The sequence below is a fragment of the Castanea sativa genome, chromosome 12 (genome assembly GCF_040712315.1).
Source record: "Castanea sativa cultivar Marrone di Chiusa Pesio chromosome 12, ASM4071231v1".
In the NCBI taxonomy this organism is placed as follows: Eukaryota; Viridiplantae; Streptophyta; class Magnoliopsida; order Fagales; family Fagaceae; genus Castanea; species Castanea sativa.
Genome location: NC_134024.1, coordinates 16,698,571 through 16,715,100, shown reverse-complemented (window position 1 = coordinate 16,715,100; position 16,530 = coordinate 16,698,571). Strand labels below are relative to the sequence as shown.

At 45.4% G+C, this 16,530-nt stretch overlaps 1 protein-coding gene across 1 annotated transcript; it reads left to right on the top strand.

Moving 5' to 3' along the window:
* The first annotated feature begins 5,089 nt into the window (after positions 1-5,089).
* LOC142620264 (uncharacterized) lies at positions 5,090-5,695 on the top strand. The gene has a single exon (XM_075793663.1). The coding sequence runs from the start codon at positions 5,090-5,092 to the stop codon at positions 5,693-5,695; it is 606 nt and encodes a 201-aa protein (XP_075649778.1).
* Positions 5,696-16,530: the final 10,835 nt, after the last annotated feature.

The following is a 16,530-nucleotide window of genomic DNA, read 5'->3' as shown; positions in this document are numbered from 1 at the left end:
CTTGACTAATTAACTTCAGTCGCGTGCTATTCACCAAAAAAAATTATAAAATGGTACTATTGAGCAAATTTTGCCATTCTTTTTCGTTTCTCTCAACTTCTTTTAGCTAAATTTAGCAATAGGAATGCCCAATAGTTCTCAAATTTGATTTTATAGTCTTTTACCCCACCTAGTTGGCATTTAGAGGTGGTTTCTACGAAGACATATTAGTTCAAATCGTCCATTCTAAAAAGTTTATAAACACATATTTTGTCATACTTGTTACCACAACTTGTCCATGTATTAAGTAGTGACTGGATTATCTTATGTATAAGTGATGTAATTCAACCCTAAGTTGACAAATGTAATTAGGTAGAAGCCAATCTCTGAATACAAATCAACAACTGGTGAGTGCTAAGGAGAAGGCAACGGAAAATACAAATTTAAGTGGGGAAAATTTAGATGGAGATTTGGAGATGGATTTTATTCCAAATGAATGTGAGGATTTACCAGTCTAGAAAAAAAATCTTCTCTTCGGTCTTGGAAACGCATTTTAAGAAGTTCCAATAATCAAGCTTCAATTGATGACTCACCTAATCTTCCATGCTCGACAAAACGTACATCTTCAGAGTATTCTTCCCTGGATTTCCATGTTCACAAGAAGCAAATTCTTAGTACGAATAGCTTGATTATACCTCATTCTATTGCCGGGGGTACTCTTTCAGCCTCTCCTCCACCATGATAATTTTAAGTCTTATGCAGTTTAAGAACTTTGTCGTTTGGCAAATAAAGAAGGTCCCAAGGTTTCTTTTTCTGTCTGAAACTCGCTTGGACATGGATGGGTTTCACAAACTGAAGAGGAAATTGGATGTGATGAATGGTTTTTGCAGTGTCAAGGATTGGTTTGGGCAGTGGTTTGGCTCTTATCTAACGAGATAATGTTGAGGTAGATGTTTAAACATCTTCACCACATCATATTGATGCTCTGGTAAAGCAGGAGGGTGTTGTTTGGCGCCCTACTAGATTTTATGGACATTTAGAAACTTCAAGACGAGGGGAATCCTAGGATTTAATGAGACATCTTCCATGTCTCTTTCTCTCTTCCCTGGTGCAACACACGGGTTGAAGGGAACTTGGTTCATGCAAGGTTGGTTCGTGGATTTTATAATCAAAAGTGGCTTGAGCTATTTCCATATTCCAGATTATCTCATATCCCGTTCGGGTTTTCTGATCACATGGCATTAATGGTGATGGGACTAATGAAATCAATTACGGACGATCTCAGCAGGACAGACGAGGGCGCTCCCAAGGGTGAGCCTAATTAAGTGTCCACGTCAATGACGAGGATGTGGGAATCATTCACTGCCGCCATTAATATCCTGGACGGTTACTGTGCCAGGCAAGCGGACCGTTGAGAGCATATTAAATCTCATTATTCGGCAGTAAGCGTTACCAAGAAGGGCATTAACACCTCAACGGCTAGAATCCAAAGCTACATATATAAAGCCTTACATCGCCACCATGAGGGACACATATACAGTCTGATATACATTGAGTTATTTGGATGAATTGTTATGAATTTTCTTTTGTACTGACTTTGGCATCGGAGGCGTTGTGGCAGGCACCACACCGGTGACCATCTTAGTGAGTTCTTACTCCCGTCGTGACGCAAGAGTGTGCCCGCCTCTGTCTGGACGAACTCATAGCAACTGACGAACTTTTGCTTCATCAGTTTGGCGCCGTCTGTGGGGACGACATTCTCGTACTACGGTTCGAAAATGTAGTTCCTACCAACTTCGATACCCAGATGGAATCCAACCAGGATTCAGCGGCCTTGGCTTAGAAAGTTCAAGCTCTTGCGGCCACCGTCGAAGAACTCACCAGACAGAATCAGGAGATGAGACAAAGGCTTCAGCAGGAGGAGAACCGATCAAGAGCTGTCTAAGAGGATGAAGGGGACAGCCACGGGAGAAGTGACTGATGAAGGACCATTACTCTAGAGGAACAACATTCTGATCTCCTCCAGGAAATGAGAAAGGAGATGGACGAATTAAGAAATGCCATCAAGGAGAAGACGGATTGGAGCCTAGATAGAATGGTCAGGGCAACGGATTCTCCTTTTACCATGGCAGTCCTAGAACGACCAGTGCCAGCAAAGTTTCGGTTGCCTCAACTTGAGCCTTTTGATGGGCTTAAGGATCCCCAAGATCATCTTAATACCTTCAAGATGCACTGGGCCTTCAACAACCCCCTAATGAAATAATGTGTCGTTCCTTCCTTACTACGCTGAAGGGAGCTGCAAGAGAGTGGTTCACGAGACTGCCCACTTCATCCATTGACAGCTTTGAACAATTAAGTAGCGCCTTTCTGCGCCATTTTGTCGGAGGGCAACGTCCTAAGACACCAGCGGATCACCTACTCACTATTAAGCAAGGGGAGAAGGAGACCTTGAGGTCATACGTGAAACGCTTCACTCGAGAAACTCTAGAAGTGGACGATGCAGACAACAAGGTATAGCTGACGACATTTAAAGCAGGGCTTAGGTCCAGAGAGTTCGACGTCTCGCTGGCAAAGAATCCGCCTCGGACGATGGCGGAGATGCTCCTGAAGGCCCAAAAGAATGCCGAGGACGCACTAGCAGCCATAGTGGACGAAGAAAGGACGAGAAAGGAGGGAAGGAAGGAAGACGAACGTAGGGGGCAAAAGAGGGAACACCCAGGCCGTTGAGGAAGTGACGGAGACAAACGGAAAGAAGTAAAAGCAACACGGACGGTAAAATTCACCCTTCTAATTATGCTTGTTGACAAAATCTTGACGCAGATTAACAACGAGCACATCCTCCAGTGGCCGAGACCTTTACATTCGTCTCCTAATGTGCGCGACAAAAACAAATACTGCCAGTTCCACAAGGATCATGGCCACTACACAGAGGATTGCCGAGACTTGAAAGGACAAATAGAAGATCTGATACAGAAGCGGAAATTGCAAAAATATGTGAAAAAGGGAGAATCCAGCAGGTTTAGGGACAGCAACAGAAGCCAGCACGAATCCTCGTCCAAAAATGAGAATCGTCCATCCAAACCATCCCAGGAGGTGATCGGGGAGATAAGCACGATCGCGCGGGGGGGGGGGGGCGTTCACGGGAGGATCATTCAAATCCCTTAAGAAATCCCGCTAGAGGCAGGTGAACAACGTCCACATGATGCCCTCGTTCAAGCAGAGACGGACGACCAGGATATATCTTTCAACGGGGAGGATGCTAGGGGAATGAAGCAGCCACACAATGACCCCTTGATCATATCGCTCACAATCGAAGGGTTCAACACCAAAAGGATCCTTGTAGACAACGGAAGCTCCGCCGACATCATGTATTTACCGGCCTTCCAGCAGTTGAAGCTAGATCCTGGGAGACTATGCCCGCTTGACTCCCCCCTTGTCAGCTTCAGTGGGGACAAGGTATACCCTAAAGGCGTAGCGACGTTGAAAGTCACAGTAGGGACTTCCCGAGGCAGTTGACTCGTCAATTGGACTTCCTGGTAGTGGATTGCCCTTCCTCTTATAATGTGATTATTGGAAGACCTACGCTTAACCGATGGAAGGCAGCTACGCCCACCTACTGCCTAAAGGTGAAATTCCCAACTGAAGATGGTGTCGGGGAGGTGAAAGGAGATCAGGTCTTAGCCAGGGAATGCTACCAGGCTATCCTAGCTACGAAGGAAAACCATACGTGGACAATTGAGGAGGAAAAAGAGGACAAAGTAGAAGCTCTGGAAGCAGTAGAACTGGCTGAAGGAGAAATAACTAAGATGATGAGGATAGGAACCGCCTTAAGCCCCGAGATAAGGACAAAACTCATTCAAGTCCTCAGGGAAAACATGGATGTCTTCGCATGGAGTCACGAGGATATGCCCGGTATATCCCCTAAAGTTGTCCAGCACAGGTTAAACGTGGATCCGGGAAAAAGGCCCGTTCAACAGAGACGACGAGTCTTTGCCCCTGAACGGAACAAGCGATCACTGACGAAGTCAACAAGCTATTGCAAACTGGTTTCATTCGAGAGGTTTACTACCCTGAGTGGCTGGCCAACGTCGTGCTGGTGAGGAAATCGAATCGAAAATGGAGAATGTGTGTGGATTTCACGGACCTGAACAAGGCTTGCCCGAAGGACAGCTTCCCTCTACCGAGGATAGACCAGCTGGTAGATTCTACAGCCGGGCATAAGTTACTGACGTTCATGGATGCATTTTCAGGATACAACCAGATAAAGATGGCTGAGGAAGACCAAGAAAAGACTGCTTTCGTCACAAGTCAAGGGCTCTATTGCTATCAGGTGATGCCATTCGGGCTGAAGAATGCAGGAGCAACATACCAAAGGCTAGTAAACAAGATGTTCAGTAAGTAGATTGGCAGAAATATGGAGGTGTACGTGGATGATATGCTCGTCAAGAGTAAGGAAGAACTGACGCACCTAGAAGACTTGAAGGAAACATTTGCTACCCTCAGAGAATACCGGATGAAGCTGAATCCTAGCAAGTGTGTCTTCGGCGTAACCTCAGGGCAGTTCTTGGGATTCGTCGTGTCCCAAAAGGGTATAAAGGCCAACCCGGAGAAGGTACGAGCCATCCTAGACATAACGTCACCCAAGACCGTCAAGGAGGTCCAAAAACTGACGGGAAGAATCGCAGCCCTCAACAGATTCGTCTCTAGAGCTACGGACAAATGCTTGCCCTTCTTCAAGACATTGAAGAAAGCTTTTGCATGGACTGAAGAATGTGAAACAGCATTTAAAGAACTTAAACGCTACCTGAGCAATCCACCTCTCCTGAGTCCGTCCAAGGAAGGAGAGAATCTATATTTGTACCTGGGAGCGTCAGCCTCGGCTGTAAGTGCAGCCCTAATTAGAGAAGAAGACAAGAAACAGTTACCAGTCTATTACGTCAGCCAAGCCTTCTAAGGAGCTGAAGCGCGGTACCCCAGGATTGAAAAGATCGCGTTCGCCTTAATAGTAGCATCATGCAAATTGTGTCCGTATTTTGAGGCGAACCCCATTGTGGTAATCACGGACTAGCCCATCAGGAGGTCCATGAACAAGCCCGAGGTAGCTGCGAGAATGGTGCAGTGGGCGATCGAGCTCAGCCAGTTCAACATCGAATACCACCCCAGAACAGCCATCAAAGCGCAAGCTCTGGTGGACTTCATTGCTGAATTCACCCTCCCCGAAGATGACAGACCCGACGATGAGACCAAACTATGGACGATCCAGACCGATGGTTCGTCAGCTAAAAAGAGGGGGGGGGGAGTAGGGGTCATCATAAACACCCCTGATGGAGAAAAACTCAGATATGGAGTTCAACTGAAATTCCCGACAACCAACAACGAGGCCGAGTATGAAGGGATACTGACGAGATTGAGACTCGGGAAAGCACTTAAGGCTAAGAACCTGCTCATCCAGAGTGACTCGAAATTGGCAATAAGGCAAATCAGGGAAGAGTATGAGGCAAAAGAGGAGAGAATGCAAAAGTACCTCAAGCTGACGAAACATCTAGCACAGGAGTTTGATAAGGTGGAATTCGTTCGGATCCCAAGAGACCAGAATATGGCGGTAGATGAGATCGCAAAGATGGCCTCGTCAGAAGAAAAACCGACGAATGTGGAATTACTCATGGAGATTCAGAAATGCCCCAACATCGAAGAAGTCCCAACATTTGCCATCTAGAGCGTAAATAGCTGGATGGCACCGATCGTGTCATTTCTCCAAGATGGGCACCTCCCTCACGACACCCTGGAGGCCAAGAGGATCAAAACGAGAGCAGCTAGATTTACAATTCTGAATGACACCTTATACAAAATGGGCTTCTCCATGCCTTACTTGAAGTATGTCAGCGAAGAAGAAGCCAAGTACATCCTTCGAGAAGTCCACGAAGGAATTTGTGGAGACCATGCTGGGCCCAGATCTCTGGTAAGCAAAGTCATTCGAACAGGATATTTCTGGCCAACCATGCAGGTGGACGTAGTAGAGCTCGTCAAAAGGTGTGATATGTGCCAGAGGTTCGAAAATATCCAGAGACTACCAGCAGAGAAACTGACGACGATAACCTCCCTTTAGCCGTTCGCACAATGGGGAATTGATATCGTCGGCCCATTGCCCCTAGGAAAAGGACAGGTAAGGTTCCTGCTCGTTGCTATTGATTACTTCACAAAGTGGGTCGAAGCAGAAGCAATAGGAACTATCATAGAGGCACGGATCTGTAGCTTCATGTGGAAGAATATAATTTGCAGGTTCGGGATTCCAAGGACGATTATATCAGAAATGGGCTACAGTTTGATAGCTAGGGATTCAAAGACTTTTGCTCGGGACTAGGCATCAGGAACCAATTTTCGTCCCCAGGACACCCACAGGCGAACGAGAAGACAGAGGTGACGAACTGAACACTGCTCAGAATTATCAAAGCCAGACTGGACGAAGCGAAGGGCGCCTGGCCGAAAGAATTGCTCAATTTCTTGTGGGCCTACAGAACAACGGCAAGAACCCCAACGGGAGAGACGCCTTTCAGGCTCACTTATGGTACTGAGGTGGTAATCCCAGTCGAGGTGGGAGTGGCCAGCGTCAGGCGAGAAGTATTCCGCGAGAAAGACAACGATGACTAGCTGCGAATCAATCTGGACTGCCTGGACGAAATAAGAGACAAGGCTTCCAGCAAGACAGTGAAGTACCAGCAGATGATGGCCGAGTACTACAACAAGAGGGTCAAGCTCATACGACTTGACATAGGCGACCTCGTCCTGCGCAAGGTCACCACGGCCACCAAAAATTTCGCCCAAGGAAAGCTCGGTCCTACGTGAGAAGGACCTTACAGAGTCGTCCACTACTCTGGGCAAGGCAGCTATCACTTGGAAACCCTAGACAGGCAGAGGCTCCCGCGACCCTAGAACATTGAGCACTTGAAGAAATACCATCAATAGATGTAACACAAAAATGTACTCATTCCTGAAAATTAATGAAATAAAGATTCAACTAATGTCTTCATACAGGTCTTGTCAGCAGTAAATCCCTGAAACCCAATATGGCTAAGCAATAAGATTATGCTTAGACGGATGTACATTGCCGACGAAGCCAAAAGATTGTCTCGGAAATCTCTAAGAAAAAGCCTAAGTAATAAGATTCTGCGTAGACGGATGTGCATTACTGACGAAGGAGAAAAAGAAAAAGAAAAAAGCCTAAGTAATAAGATTCCGCGTAGACGGATGTGCATTACTAACGAAGGTGGAAAAAAAAAAGCCTAAGTAATAAGATTCCGCGTAGACGGATGTGTATTATTGACAAAAGTGAAAAGATAATAAAAAACGGCTAAAGTAATAAGATTCCGCCTAGATGGATGTGCATTACTGGCTAAGCCAAAAGATAAGATCCAGCCTTGACGGATACAAGTTACTGACGGGTCAAAGAGGTTGACGGGTCTCGAAACACACACAAGTACAACATATGCAAGTAAGTACGATGTTATAAAAGCCCAAAAACGACGGGCAATAACCTTTGTTTTTTACATCTAAAAGCCAGTAAACACCGGGCTAAAAATATTCTTCTCAAAAAACAAATTAAAATTGTTCTAGAATTTGAGCCCAAAACACATCGGGCACCCAAAAAAAAAAAAAAAAGGGAAATTTTTCCCAAGTGACAGGTTCAAACGTCCAAAGCAGCATCGTCATCAGCGGGGGCACTAAGGGCATGGGTTTCAACAACTGGGGTATCAACGACAAGAGTGTCTCCGGGAGTGTCAGCGGTCATTGCTTGAGCAACCTCATCAACAGCGATCTCCTTGTCCACTTCCTCCATGTCCAGCGTCTCCAAATCTATTCCGGAAGGGTGCTTGATACAGTATCTCCTCAAAAGCTCAAACCCCTTGAAATACTAGCTGAAGAGCACAGAGTTGTACTCCTCAGTCTGCTGGAAACCCTCAATGGCCCTGGAAACGATGACCTTGATCTTCTCCTTAGCGACTGCAAGCTGCTCGTCCTTCTCCAAAACTAGCTGCTGCTCGACCTTAAGCTCATCACTTAATTTCTTGACCTCTTCCCTGGCATGATGAACATCCTCCATCGAAGCTATCAAATCCTTCTTCAACTTCGAATTCTCCGTCTCCAGGACCTTAATCCGAGAGAGCGCGGACTCAACCTTAGCCCCCTGAGCAAGGTACTCCGAGGAAAGATGAATGGTCTCTCCCAACACCTTTAAAAAAAATAAAAAAAAGAGAAGGAAACACACGGAGGAATTTAACCTCAGTACACCTATATATAATAAAAAAGATAACTTAGCATGAGCGGGTTACCTGGACGAGCTTATGGAGATGACGACCCATCAGCTCGTTTGGAGGCAAACCAGAGAACACCTTTAGATCCTCCGCAGTCACGACCCCATGAGCCCTGTTTGTCGCTAGCCTCTCGTCATCCTAGATAGTGGATGAGCAAGCATCGACCTTCCCCCTATCAGACATGCGAGGCCTTTTAGAAGTAGGGGTCGGGATCTCTTCAACCAAGGTGGCAGGAGAAGCCGTCCTCGTCATCTCGGCGCCGGAAACAACGGGAGTAGCAGAAGCAATCGCAGTGACGGAGGAAACCTTCCCCTTGACACGGACCACCTTTTTTCCGATATTGGACAGCGGTTCGTCCTTCTTGGACCGCATCTTCTCGTACATACCCTTGTTAAACTTCGTCGTCATTTCTGCAAGAAGGAAACACTTGTAAAAGAGCAAAAGAACCAAATACAAATATGGGGACCAAGACTGACGAACTCAAGGCTTACTCTTCTTTCCTTCAATGTCAATGCTCCGCAGAACGTAGGGGGACAAATCGGGGCCAAGATGGTAAAAAGCAAGCGTCCGCAAATCTACTAGATCGTCCCAATTCTCGATGGCCTGGGAGTACTCAATTGCCTTTTCAACACGGTCCTTATGCCTGCTTTTGAGCTTAGGCCTCCTTTTAACTGCACAGGAATCGAAGGGGTTAATGACGATAACAGCGGATTCAACAAAGGTAAAAAAAACAGGAAAGGATACTGACGCACCTAAAGTCGGGGTTCCCCACCGACGAAGCAACCTGGGGATATCACCCCAATCCCGGCTAGAGGGAGTCTCAAAATCGTCCCCGGACATAAAGAAAAATCTGGACTTCCAGTACCTGAAGGACGAAGGTAAACCCTTGACGATCCTGGTTCTCCTCTCCCAAGGTACTAACTCATAATACCCATATTATTTAGACCCTTTCAAATGATACAAATAGACGAGTTCACTCACCTTGATCATATCCCCGTTAGTGGCCAACCATATTTCCATACAATTGACCACTATTCTCCACGAATTGGGCATAAGTTGCCCAGGAGTGATACCAAGATAAGCTAAAAGCTCCATCACAAATGGATGGATAAGAAGCCTAAGTCCACTAGTGAAAGCGGCCTTATAGAAGCACATTTCACCTGGAAAAAATTGGCAAGCCCTCTCCTCATCAGTAGGCCGACGAACACAAACCCGTTCCGGAAATTGAAACCTATCCCTAAACCTATTCACGGTATCAGCGTCCAACCCACACGCCTCCACAAGGGCGTGAAAAGCCTTAACCTCTCTAAGGGTCAAGGCGGCTGTATCCCCCTCCATGGGGTCATCGCTAGACGATAACCCAATCTCGAGATCACTAGACCTAACCTCAGAAATTGACCTTGGCTCCCTCACCAAACCCTCGAATCAGTCAACTGATTGACGAAGTAATGAAAACAATTCACCCAAGACAACGCCTAAGCTGTTACCCTCGAAAATGAAATTCTCAAGGTTTGGGAAAACACCTAGAGACCCCCCTAAACGCGCAAAAAGAAAGGAAACCGAGGGGCAAGCTATCCTAACTTCAAAATTACTGACCATAGACACCCAAGAAGGATACAGGAAAATAGGAAAGTGCTAAAGTTCCCAAAAACCAAGAAACAGAGGCCAAAAAGAAAAGAAAAGGAAATCAAATGTTTGCAAAAAAAAAAAAGAAGGAAGGAATAGGAAGAAGGAAAAGAAGAAGAACATACCTCAGAGAAGAAAAGCGAGAAGCCCAACACCAAGCGCACACCAGCTCGGAAGAAAGTGACAGAGAAAAACTACGGGAGAAAATGCTCAGAGAAACAACTGAAAGCTTGGAGAAAGTGAAAAGTAAAGTAGGAGAATAGAAGTTTAAAAATCCAAAAAGAAAAACTGAAAACCAGCAGGAAACCTAAGAGTCATACAATGAGAGAACAAACCCCCCCCAACCGGAACACGCCACGTGGCCACGACCAGCATAACACCACCACTATGCATTCAATGCAGCGCGAAATCCCAAGAGTTGCAAAAAAAAAAAACCTTTCGTCTTCTATGGTTGTCATGACATGTCATAACAACCACAAAACCCGGGGGCCACTGATGGGACTAACGAAATCAATTACGGATGATCTCAGCAGGATAGACGAGGGTGCTCCCAAGGGCGAGCCTAATTAAGTGTCCACGTCAATGACAAGGATGTGGGAATCATTCACTACCGCCATTAATATCCTGGACGGTTACTGTGCCAGGCAGGCGGATCGTTGAGAGCATATTTGATGATGCAAGGAAAATCAGTAGGCTGGATGCTCCGGATTTGAAAGGACCACTCGTTCTCTAATGGCCTGAAAAATAAAGGAAAACGATCAAAGGTGACCGGGATCGCCGGCCAAGAACCTTCCGATGGTAAAGTCAGTTTTCTCTCTATATCTTTGGAGTTCCAATTTCTTGGGAAAATGTTCAACGTACCTTCCATTGGTCTAAATGGCTGTTTATATAGTGTCCTGGGGGCAGTTATTGAAATTGTAACCTCCCCTGGATTTCAGGAGGTCCGGGGTTCTTGGATAACTCCCATAACCACCTGATAGTTGCATTTTCTCACACAACGGTCATCGGAAGTTATGCGTGTATTACGGAATGGTGAAGTGTATTTTAGTAATTCAAGTGTACGTTTTCGTCCAGGGGTCCTCCTGTGGACGAGTCTAGTCAGGATGAGGTGGTCGTCTTCTCAGGATGAGAGACGTGGGTTTGACTTCGTCCATGGACGGCTATGGCGTTAGCTCCCGTCTTGATGCTTTCTTCTGGACGGCTGCTGGTGTGGATGACCGTGGACGATCTGAAGTACTTCATTCCTCATCAGTTGCCCCTCGTCCAGGGGTCATGTAGTGTATCACCAGATTTTAGGACGAGTTTTTTTTTTTTTGCGTACCACGTGTCATACTTTCATCGGTGGTTGGCTGCGTCGATTCATTCCTTCGAGGCAGGCGCCACGTGTCGTTTTTTCATTGGTCTCGTCGTTGTGGATATCGAGACTTTTCTACCTATAAATAGTGGTTTCCTTCTCGTGCCCCTCTCACTTTTTCAGATTTTCTGTTTTGACATCCTCGTCCATCGCCTCGTCTAGGAGTATTCTCAGCGTCCTTAGTGTCTTCCGTCTAGAGCCAGGTATTCTCTTTACTTCAACTCTCAAACTTTCCTTTTTAAGTGTTAGGACGTCCTAAATGGTTTCCTGTTCATCTAGCGACAATGTATTCAAACCCATAGACGAGTATCACGACTCTTCTAGTTATGATACTTCCAGTAACAATAGCAGTAGTAGTGGTCATACAACAGAGGAATATACCTCTGGCGTCCCAAGAATTCCCATCGAGACCTTACAAGAAAATCTTAGGACGAGGGCAGCTTCTGGGGCTGACACCTCGACGAGCTTCCCGCCGTCCTCCCCTTTAGACGAAGAGGAAACTGTATATAGTTGTGCTATAGAGGTTCCTTCTAGGACGGACGAGAGGAGGTTAGATGCTCTTAGGAGTTGGTTCCAAATTCCTGACGACCTAAACCCTAGGTTAGCTGTCCGAGGTGAATGGTGTTGCCAACCTCGTTTTGGAATAGGCGTTTACAAAGCTTACTTGTTAGGGGGGCTTAGACTTCCTTTGAATGCCTTTGCTAGGGAATTACTCACTAGGCTAGGCTTGGGAGTGTGTCAGCTTAACCCCAACACATGGACACTAATTGTCTCTATGCAAGTCTTATGGAGGGAGGTATTTGACGGGAACCGTCCTATCACCCTGGACGAGTTCCTGTACTGTTATAAACCCTCCGAGATAAGTCAATCTCTAGGCTTCTATCAGTTTACAGCTAGGGGCAATGACTGTAGATTGATTAAGTCTTTGCCCTCGTCTGACAGAAACTGAAAGACAAAATTTTTCTTTGTCTCTAGTTTCTGGGCGGGGCATCCTATTGAGGTTGGTAGAGATTCATTTGCTCCTTATACTGGAGATTTAGGGAACCTTCGTCCAGAAGGTATGTTATGTTTTTTCCTTCATTTTTTTTATTTTTTTTGTCATACTTTATCTTTGAGTAGTGGTCTAACCTTAATTTCCCTCTTCCTTTTCCAGCTGTTGGACGTCCTTCTTTGAGCAAGTTCCACCGTGATCGTGTCCACAGGGCTCGTCTACATTCCGAGAGAGACTTTCATTCGTTGGTGACCCTTCAGCATCTACACAGGTGGGGACTTGGCCCCGAACCTTCCGTCAAAGCTTTAGCACACGAACAAACCATCCATAGACGTGAGTGCTTCTCTTAAAGATATATGTATATTTTTTTTATTATTATTGTTTATTCGTATGTATATCTGTTCACTTTTTTTTTTCCAGGAATGGCAACCATGAAGGGAAATAAAGGAAAGGAGGCGATCGACGAGGCAGCGAGACCTGAAGCTCAAACCTAGTCATCGGGGAAAGAAGGCCAAGCATAGGTCGTCCATGCCCGAAACTGCTAGGCCCGATCCTCCTTCCTCCCAGCCGTCCGTCCCAGTCGTCGACATCAACTCGTCTACTCCTGTCAGCGTCACTCCGTCCAAGTCCCTTGCCCCTGATTCGTCCCAGCCTCCTCAAAGGATTTCTACAAATTTGCTGGAGAACGAGGATTTGGCTTGGGAACGATTCCAAGAGGCTGTGAAAGGCGAGGACGTGGCTGCGTGCTACGACATGTCTCTGAAGGAGTTCGAGCACTCCGGTGTCCACGATCTTTTTAAACTAACCATTTTTGCCTCGTCTTGGTTTGGCCATGTTATCCAGCGTTATTTTTATCTCTTTAACCCTTTTATCTTCCATGTAGGCAATGTCAAAGTTCATAGCTGCGTCCAGGCGGGCCACAGAGATGGACAGGACGAGGATCCTTCTAGAGAAAAGAATAGAAGAGATAAAAAATGACTGCAGGACTTGGGTCGAGGTGGCAAACAAGGCCAAGGACGAGGCTGAGGAGTTGAAGGCTTTGGTGGGGGAGCTGAAATCCGACGCTGCCAGGAAGGACGACCGTCTCGATCTTCTTCAAAAGAAGAATGACGAGCTGAGTCTTCTTCTTAAGAAAGCTAAAGACGAGGCAGTGGAGGAATTCAAAGCGTCCAAAGATTTCACTGACCTGCTGGACACGAACTACGCAGCAGGGTTTGAGGATTTTAGGATGGACGCTATAGACAACTTTCCTGGAGTTGACTTTAGCACCATTAAACTCAACCTTGGCGCTGCTACAAGTTCTCTCGCTCACACAGGCTCAGACGATGTCAACATCGAGGACGACGCTTCCACTAGACCAGCTCAAGACGACCCCAACATTGATAGCCCCTCCTCTTGAAGAAATTTTTTTTTAACCAGTGTTATGTTATTGTTGTTTGGCTTTCTCTTCTTTTCTTTTCTTTTTTTTTTATTTAAAATGTATTCAAGTACAATTACCTCGTCTAGAGTGTTCTGGACGAGTTTATTAACACTTGCCTTTTAATGCTTATTTTATAAGGGTTTTTGGACGGTGGTCGTCTACCCTCTTTAGACTAAAGAATATTTTCTTTATCTGTTACCTATTGTATGGACGAGCTTATACATTGTTATCATTTATGTAATTGTCTTTTGAACAATATTCTAAGTGTTGAATGATCGTCTACACGATTTCTTTATGGACGACCCATTTAGGACGATAATGATGACTACATTACTTTTGCTTGTCCTTTAGGCAATTATTACTCGTCTTCTTGCAAGGAGTTCATAACGTTTATGTTTTACTCGTCTTGACTAGTTGCTCGTCTTTGGAATACTGTGCCTTAATGCCTACTTTCTTTCTTAGACGAGTGGGCCTTGGCCTTTTCTTTTTGCTTTATACTCATTTAAAGGAAATCTTGGACGAGCATGCCTTTGCTTTTTTCTCTTTGCTTTATCCTTATTTAAAGGAAAGCCTTGGACGAGTATGCCTTAACTTATTTCTCTTTGCTTTATCCTTATTTAAAGGAAAGCTTTGGACGAGTATGCCTTAACTTATTTCTCTTTGCTTTATCCTTATTTAAAGGAAAGTTTTGGACGAGTATGTCTCAGCTTATTTCTCTTTACTTTATCCTTAATTAAATGAAAGCTTTGGACGAGTGTTTCTGTGTCCGAAGATTTCTATTCGTCTTAGGCTTTTGCCCCTTCTGTGGGTATTATTATGAAAACTAAATCTATGCATCAAATACATAGGAAATCCAAACCATATTATTATATGAACATTGTTCACAAACGTGGCACATGCTTATAAGCTAATGCCTTATTAAAATACTTAAGAAAAATACATAACCTCGTTTTTCATAAGCTGGTCTGTAAGCGATGCAAAAGTTTAAGAACTAGTGCACTTTTTATTCATAACACACCATAATAGTAGTAAGAACACAATAGTAAATATAAGCGAACACGCAAATCATAGCTGTAACTTTGCCACTGACTTCCCTCATCCCTGCTTATCACTGATAGTACCTCCTCAGATGTTCCACGTTCCAGGGATGCTCTAACTTCCGCCCGTCCAGAGCTTCTAGGTAGTAAGACCCCTGCCTCTTGCAGTTGATTACCCTGTAGGGTCCTTCCCAATTGGGTCCCAATTTTCCATGAGCTGGGTTCCTAGTCGCCAAGGGGACTCTTTTAAGGACAAGGTCCCTCACACCGAACCGTCTGGGTTTCACCATGGCATCATGCTGTCTGGCCATAAGGTTTTTGTACCTTGCTGTCCTTTGCTCCGCATCCATTCTTACCTCGTCAATAAGATCGAGGTCAAGACGAAGTTGTTCCCCATTCTCTTTCTCCTGGTACTCCATCACTCGGTGACTAGCCATATGAACTTCCGCTGGTATGACAACTTCACTTCCATAGGCTAGTTTAAAGGGGGTCTCTCCTGTCGAAGTTCGTACAGTCGTCCTATAGGCCCAAAGAACACCTGGTAGCTCGTCTGGCCATATCCTTTTTGCCCCCTCGAGCCGAGTCTTGATGATTTTTAGTAGGGATCGGTTTGTTACTTCTGCTTGTCCATTTGCTTGTGAATGGGAGGGTGAGGAATAATGATTCTTGATCCCAAAATGATTGCAAAAGTCCCTGAAGGGTGCGTTTTCGAATTGACGTCCGTTGTCCGATACTAATACCCTGGGTACTCCAAACCTATATAGAATATTCTTCCATACAAAATTTTTCACGTTTTGCTGAGTGATTGCTGCAAGAGGCTCGGCTTCTACCCACTTGGTAAAGTAATCGATTCCTACCACCAAAAACTTCATTTGCCGGGTTCCCATGGGGAAAGGGCCTAGGATATCCAGTCCCCACTGTGCGAAGGGCCATAGGGCCATCATTGAGGTCTGGTACTCTGACGGCTGTCTAGGTACATTGCTATAGCGCTGACACTGGTCACATACATTGACATAGGCTTTAGCATCTGCCTGCATTGTAGGCCAGTAGTAGCCGGCACGGACGATCTTATGGACTAGCGACCTTGCTCCTAAATGATTTCTACATGCTCCTTCATGAACTTCCCTTAGAACATGGTTTGACTCGTCAGGAGCCAAGCACTTTAAGTAAGGTTGGAAAAAACCTCGCTTGTACAACACTTCATTTATGAGGACGTACTTGGCTACCCTAACCCTTAACTTTCTCTCTTCATCCTTGTCTTTTGGAAGCCTTCCATCTCGCTTCATCCTTAGTTGCATTTTCTCACACAACGGTCATCGGAAATTATGCGTGTATTACGGAATGGTGAAGTGTATTTTAGTAATTCAAGTGTACGTTTTCGTCCAGGGGTCCTCGTGTAGACGAGTCTAGTCAGGACGAGGGGGTCGTCTTCTCAGGACGAAAGACGTGGGTTTGACTTCGTCCATGGACGGCTATGGCATTAGCTCTCGTCTTGATGCTTTCTTCTGGACGACTGCTGGTGTGGATGACCGTGGACGATCTGGAGTACTTCATTCCTCATCAATATTAAATCTCATTATTCAGCAGTAAGCATTACCAAGAAGGGCATTAACACCTCAACGGCTAGAATCCAGAGCTACATATATAAAGCCCTCACATCACCACCACGAGGGACACATATATAGTCTGATATACATAGAGTTATTTGGATGAATTGTTATGAATTTTCTTTTGTACTGACTTTGGCATCGGAGGCGTTGTGGCAAGCACCACACCGGTGACCATCTTAGTGAGTTCTTACTCCCATCGTGACG

Excerpts from the sequence above, each read along its gene's own strand:
- LOC142620264 (XM_075793663.1), top strand. The coding sequence starts at position 5,090 with ATGGTGCAGTGGGCGATCGAGCTCAGCCAGTTCAACATCGAATACCAC.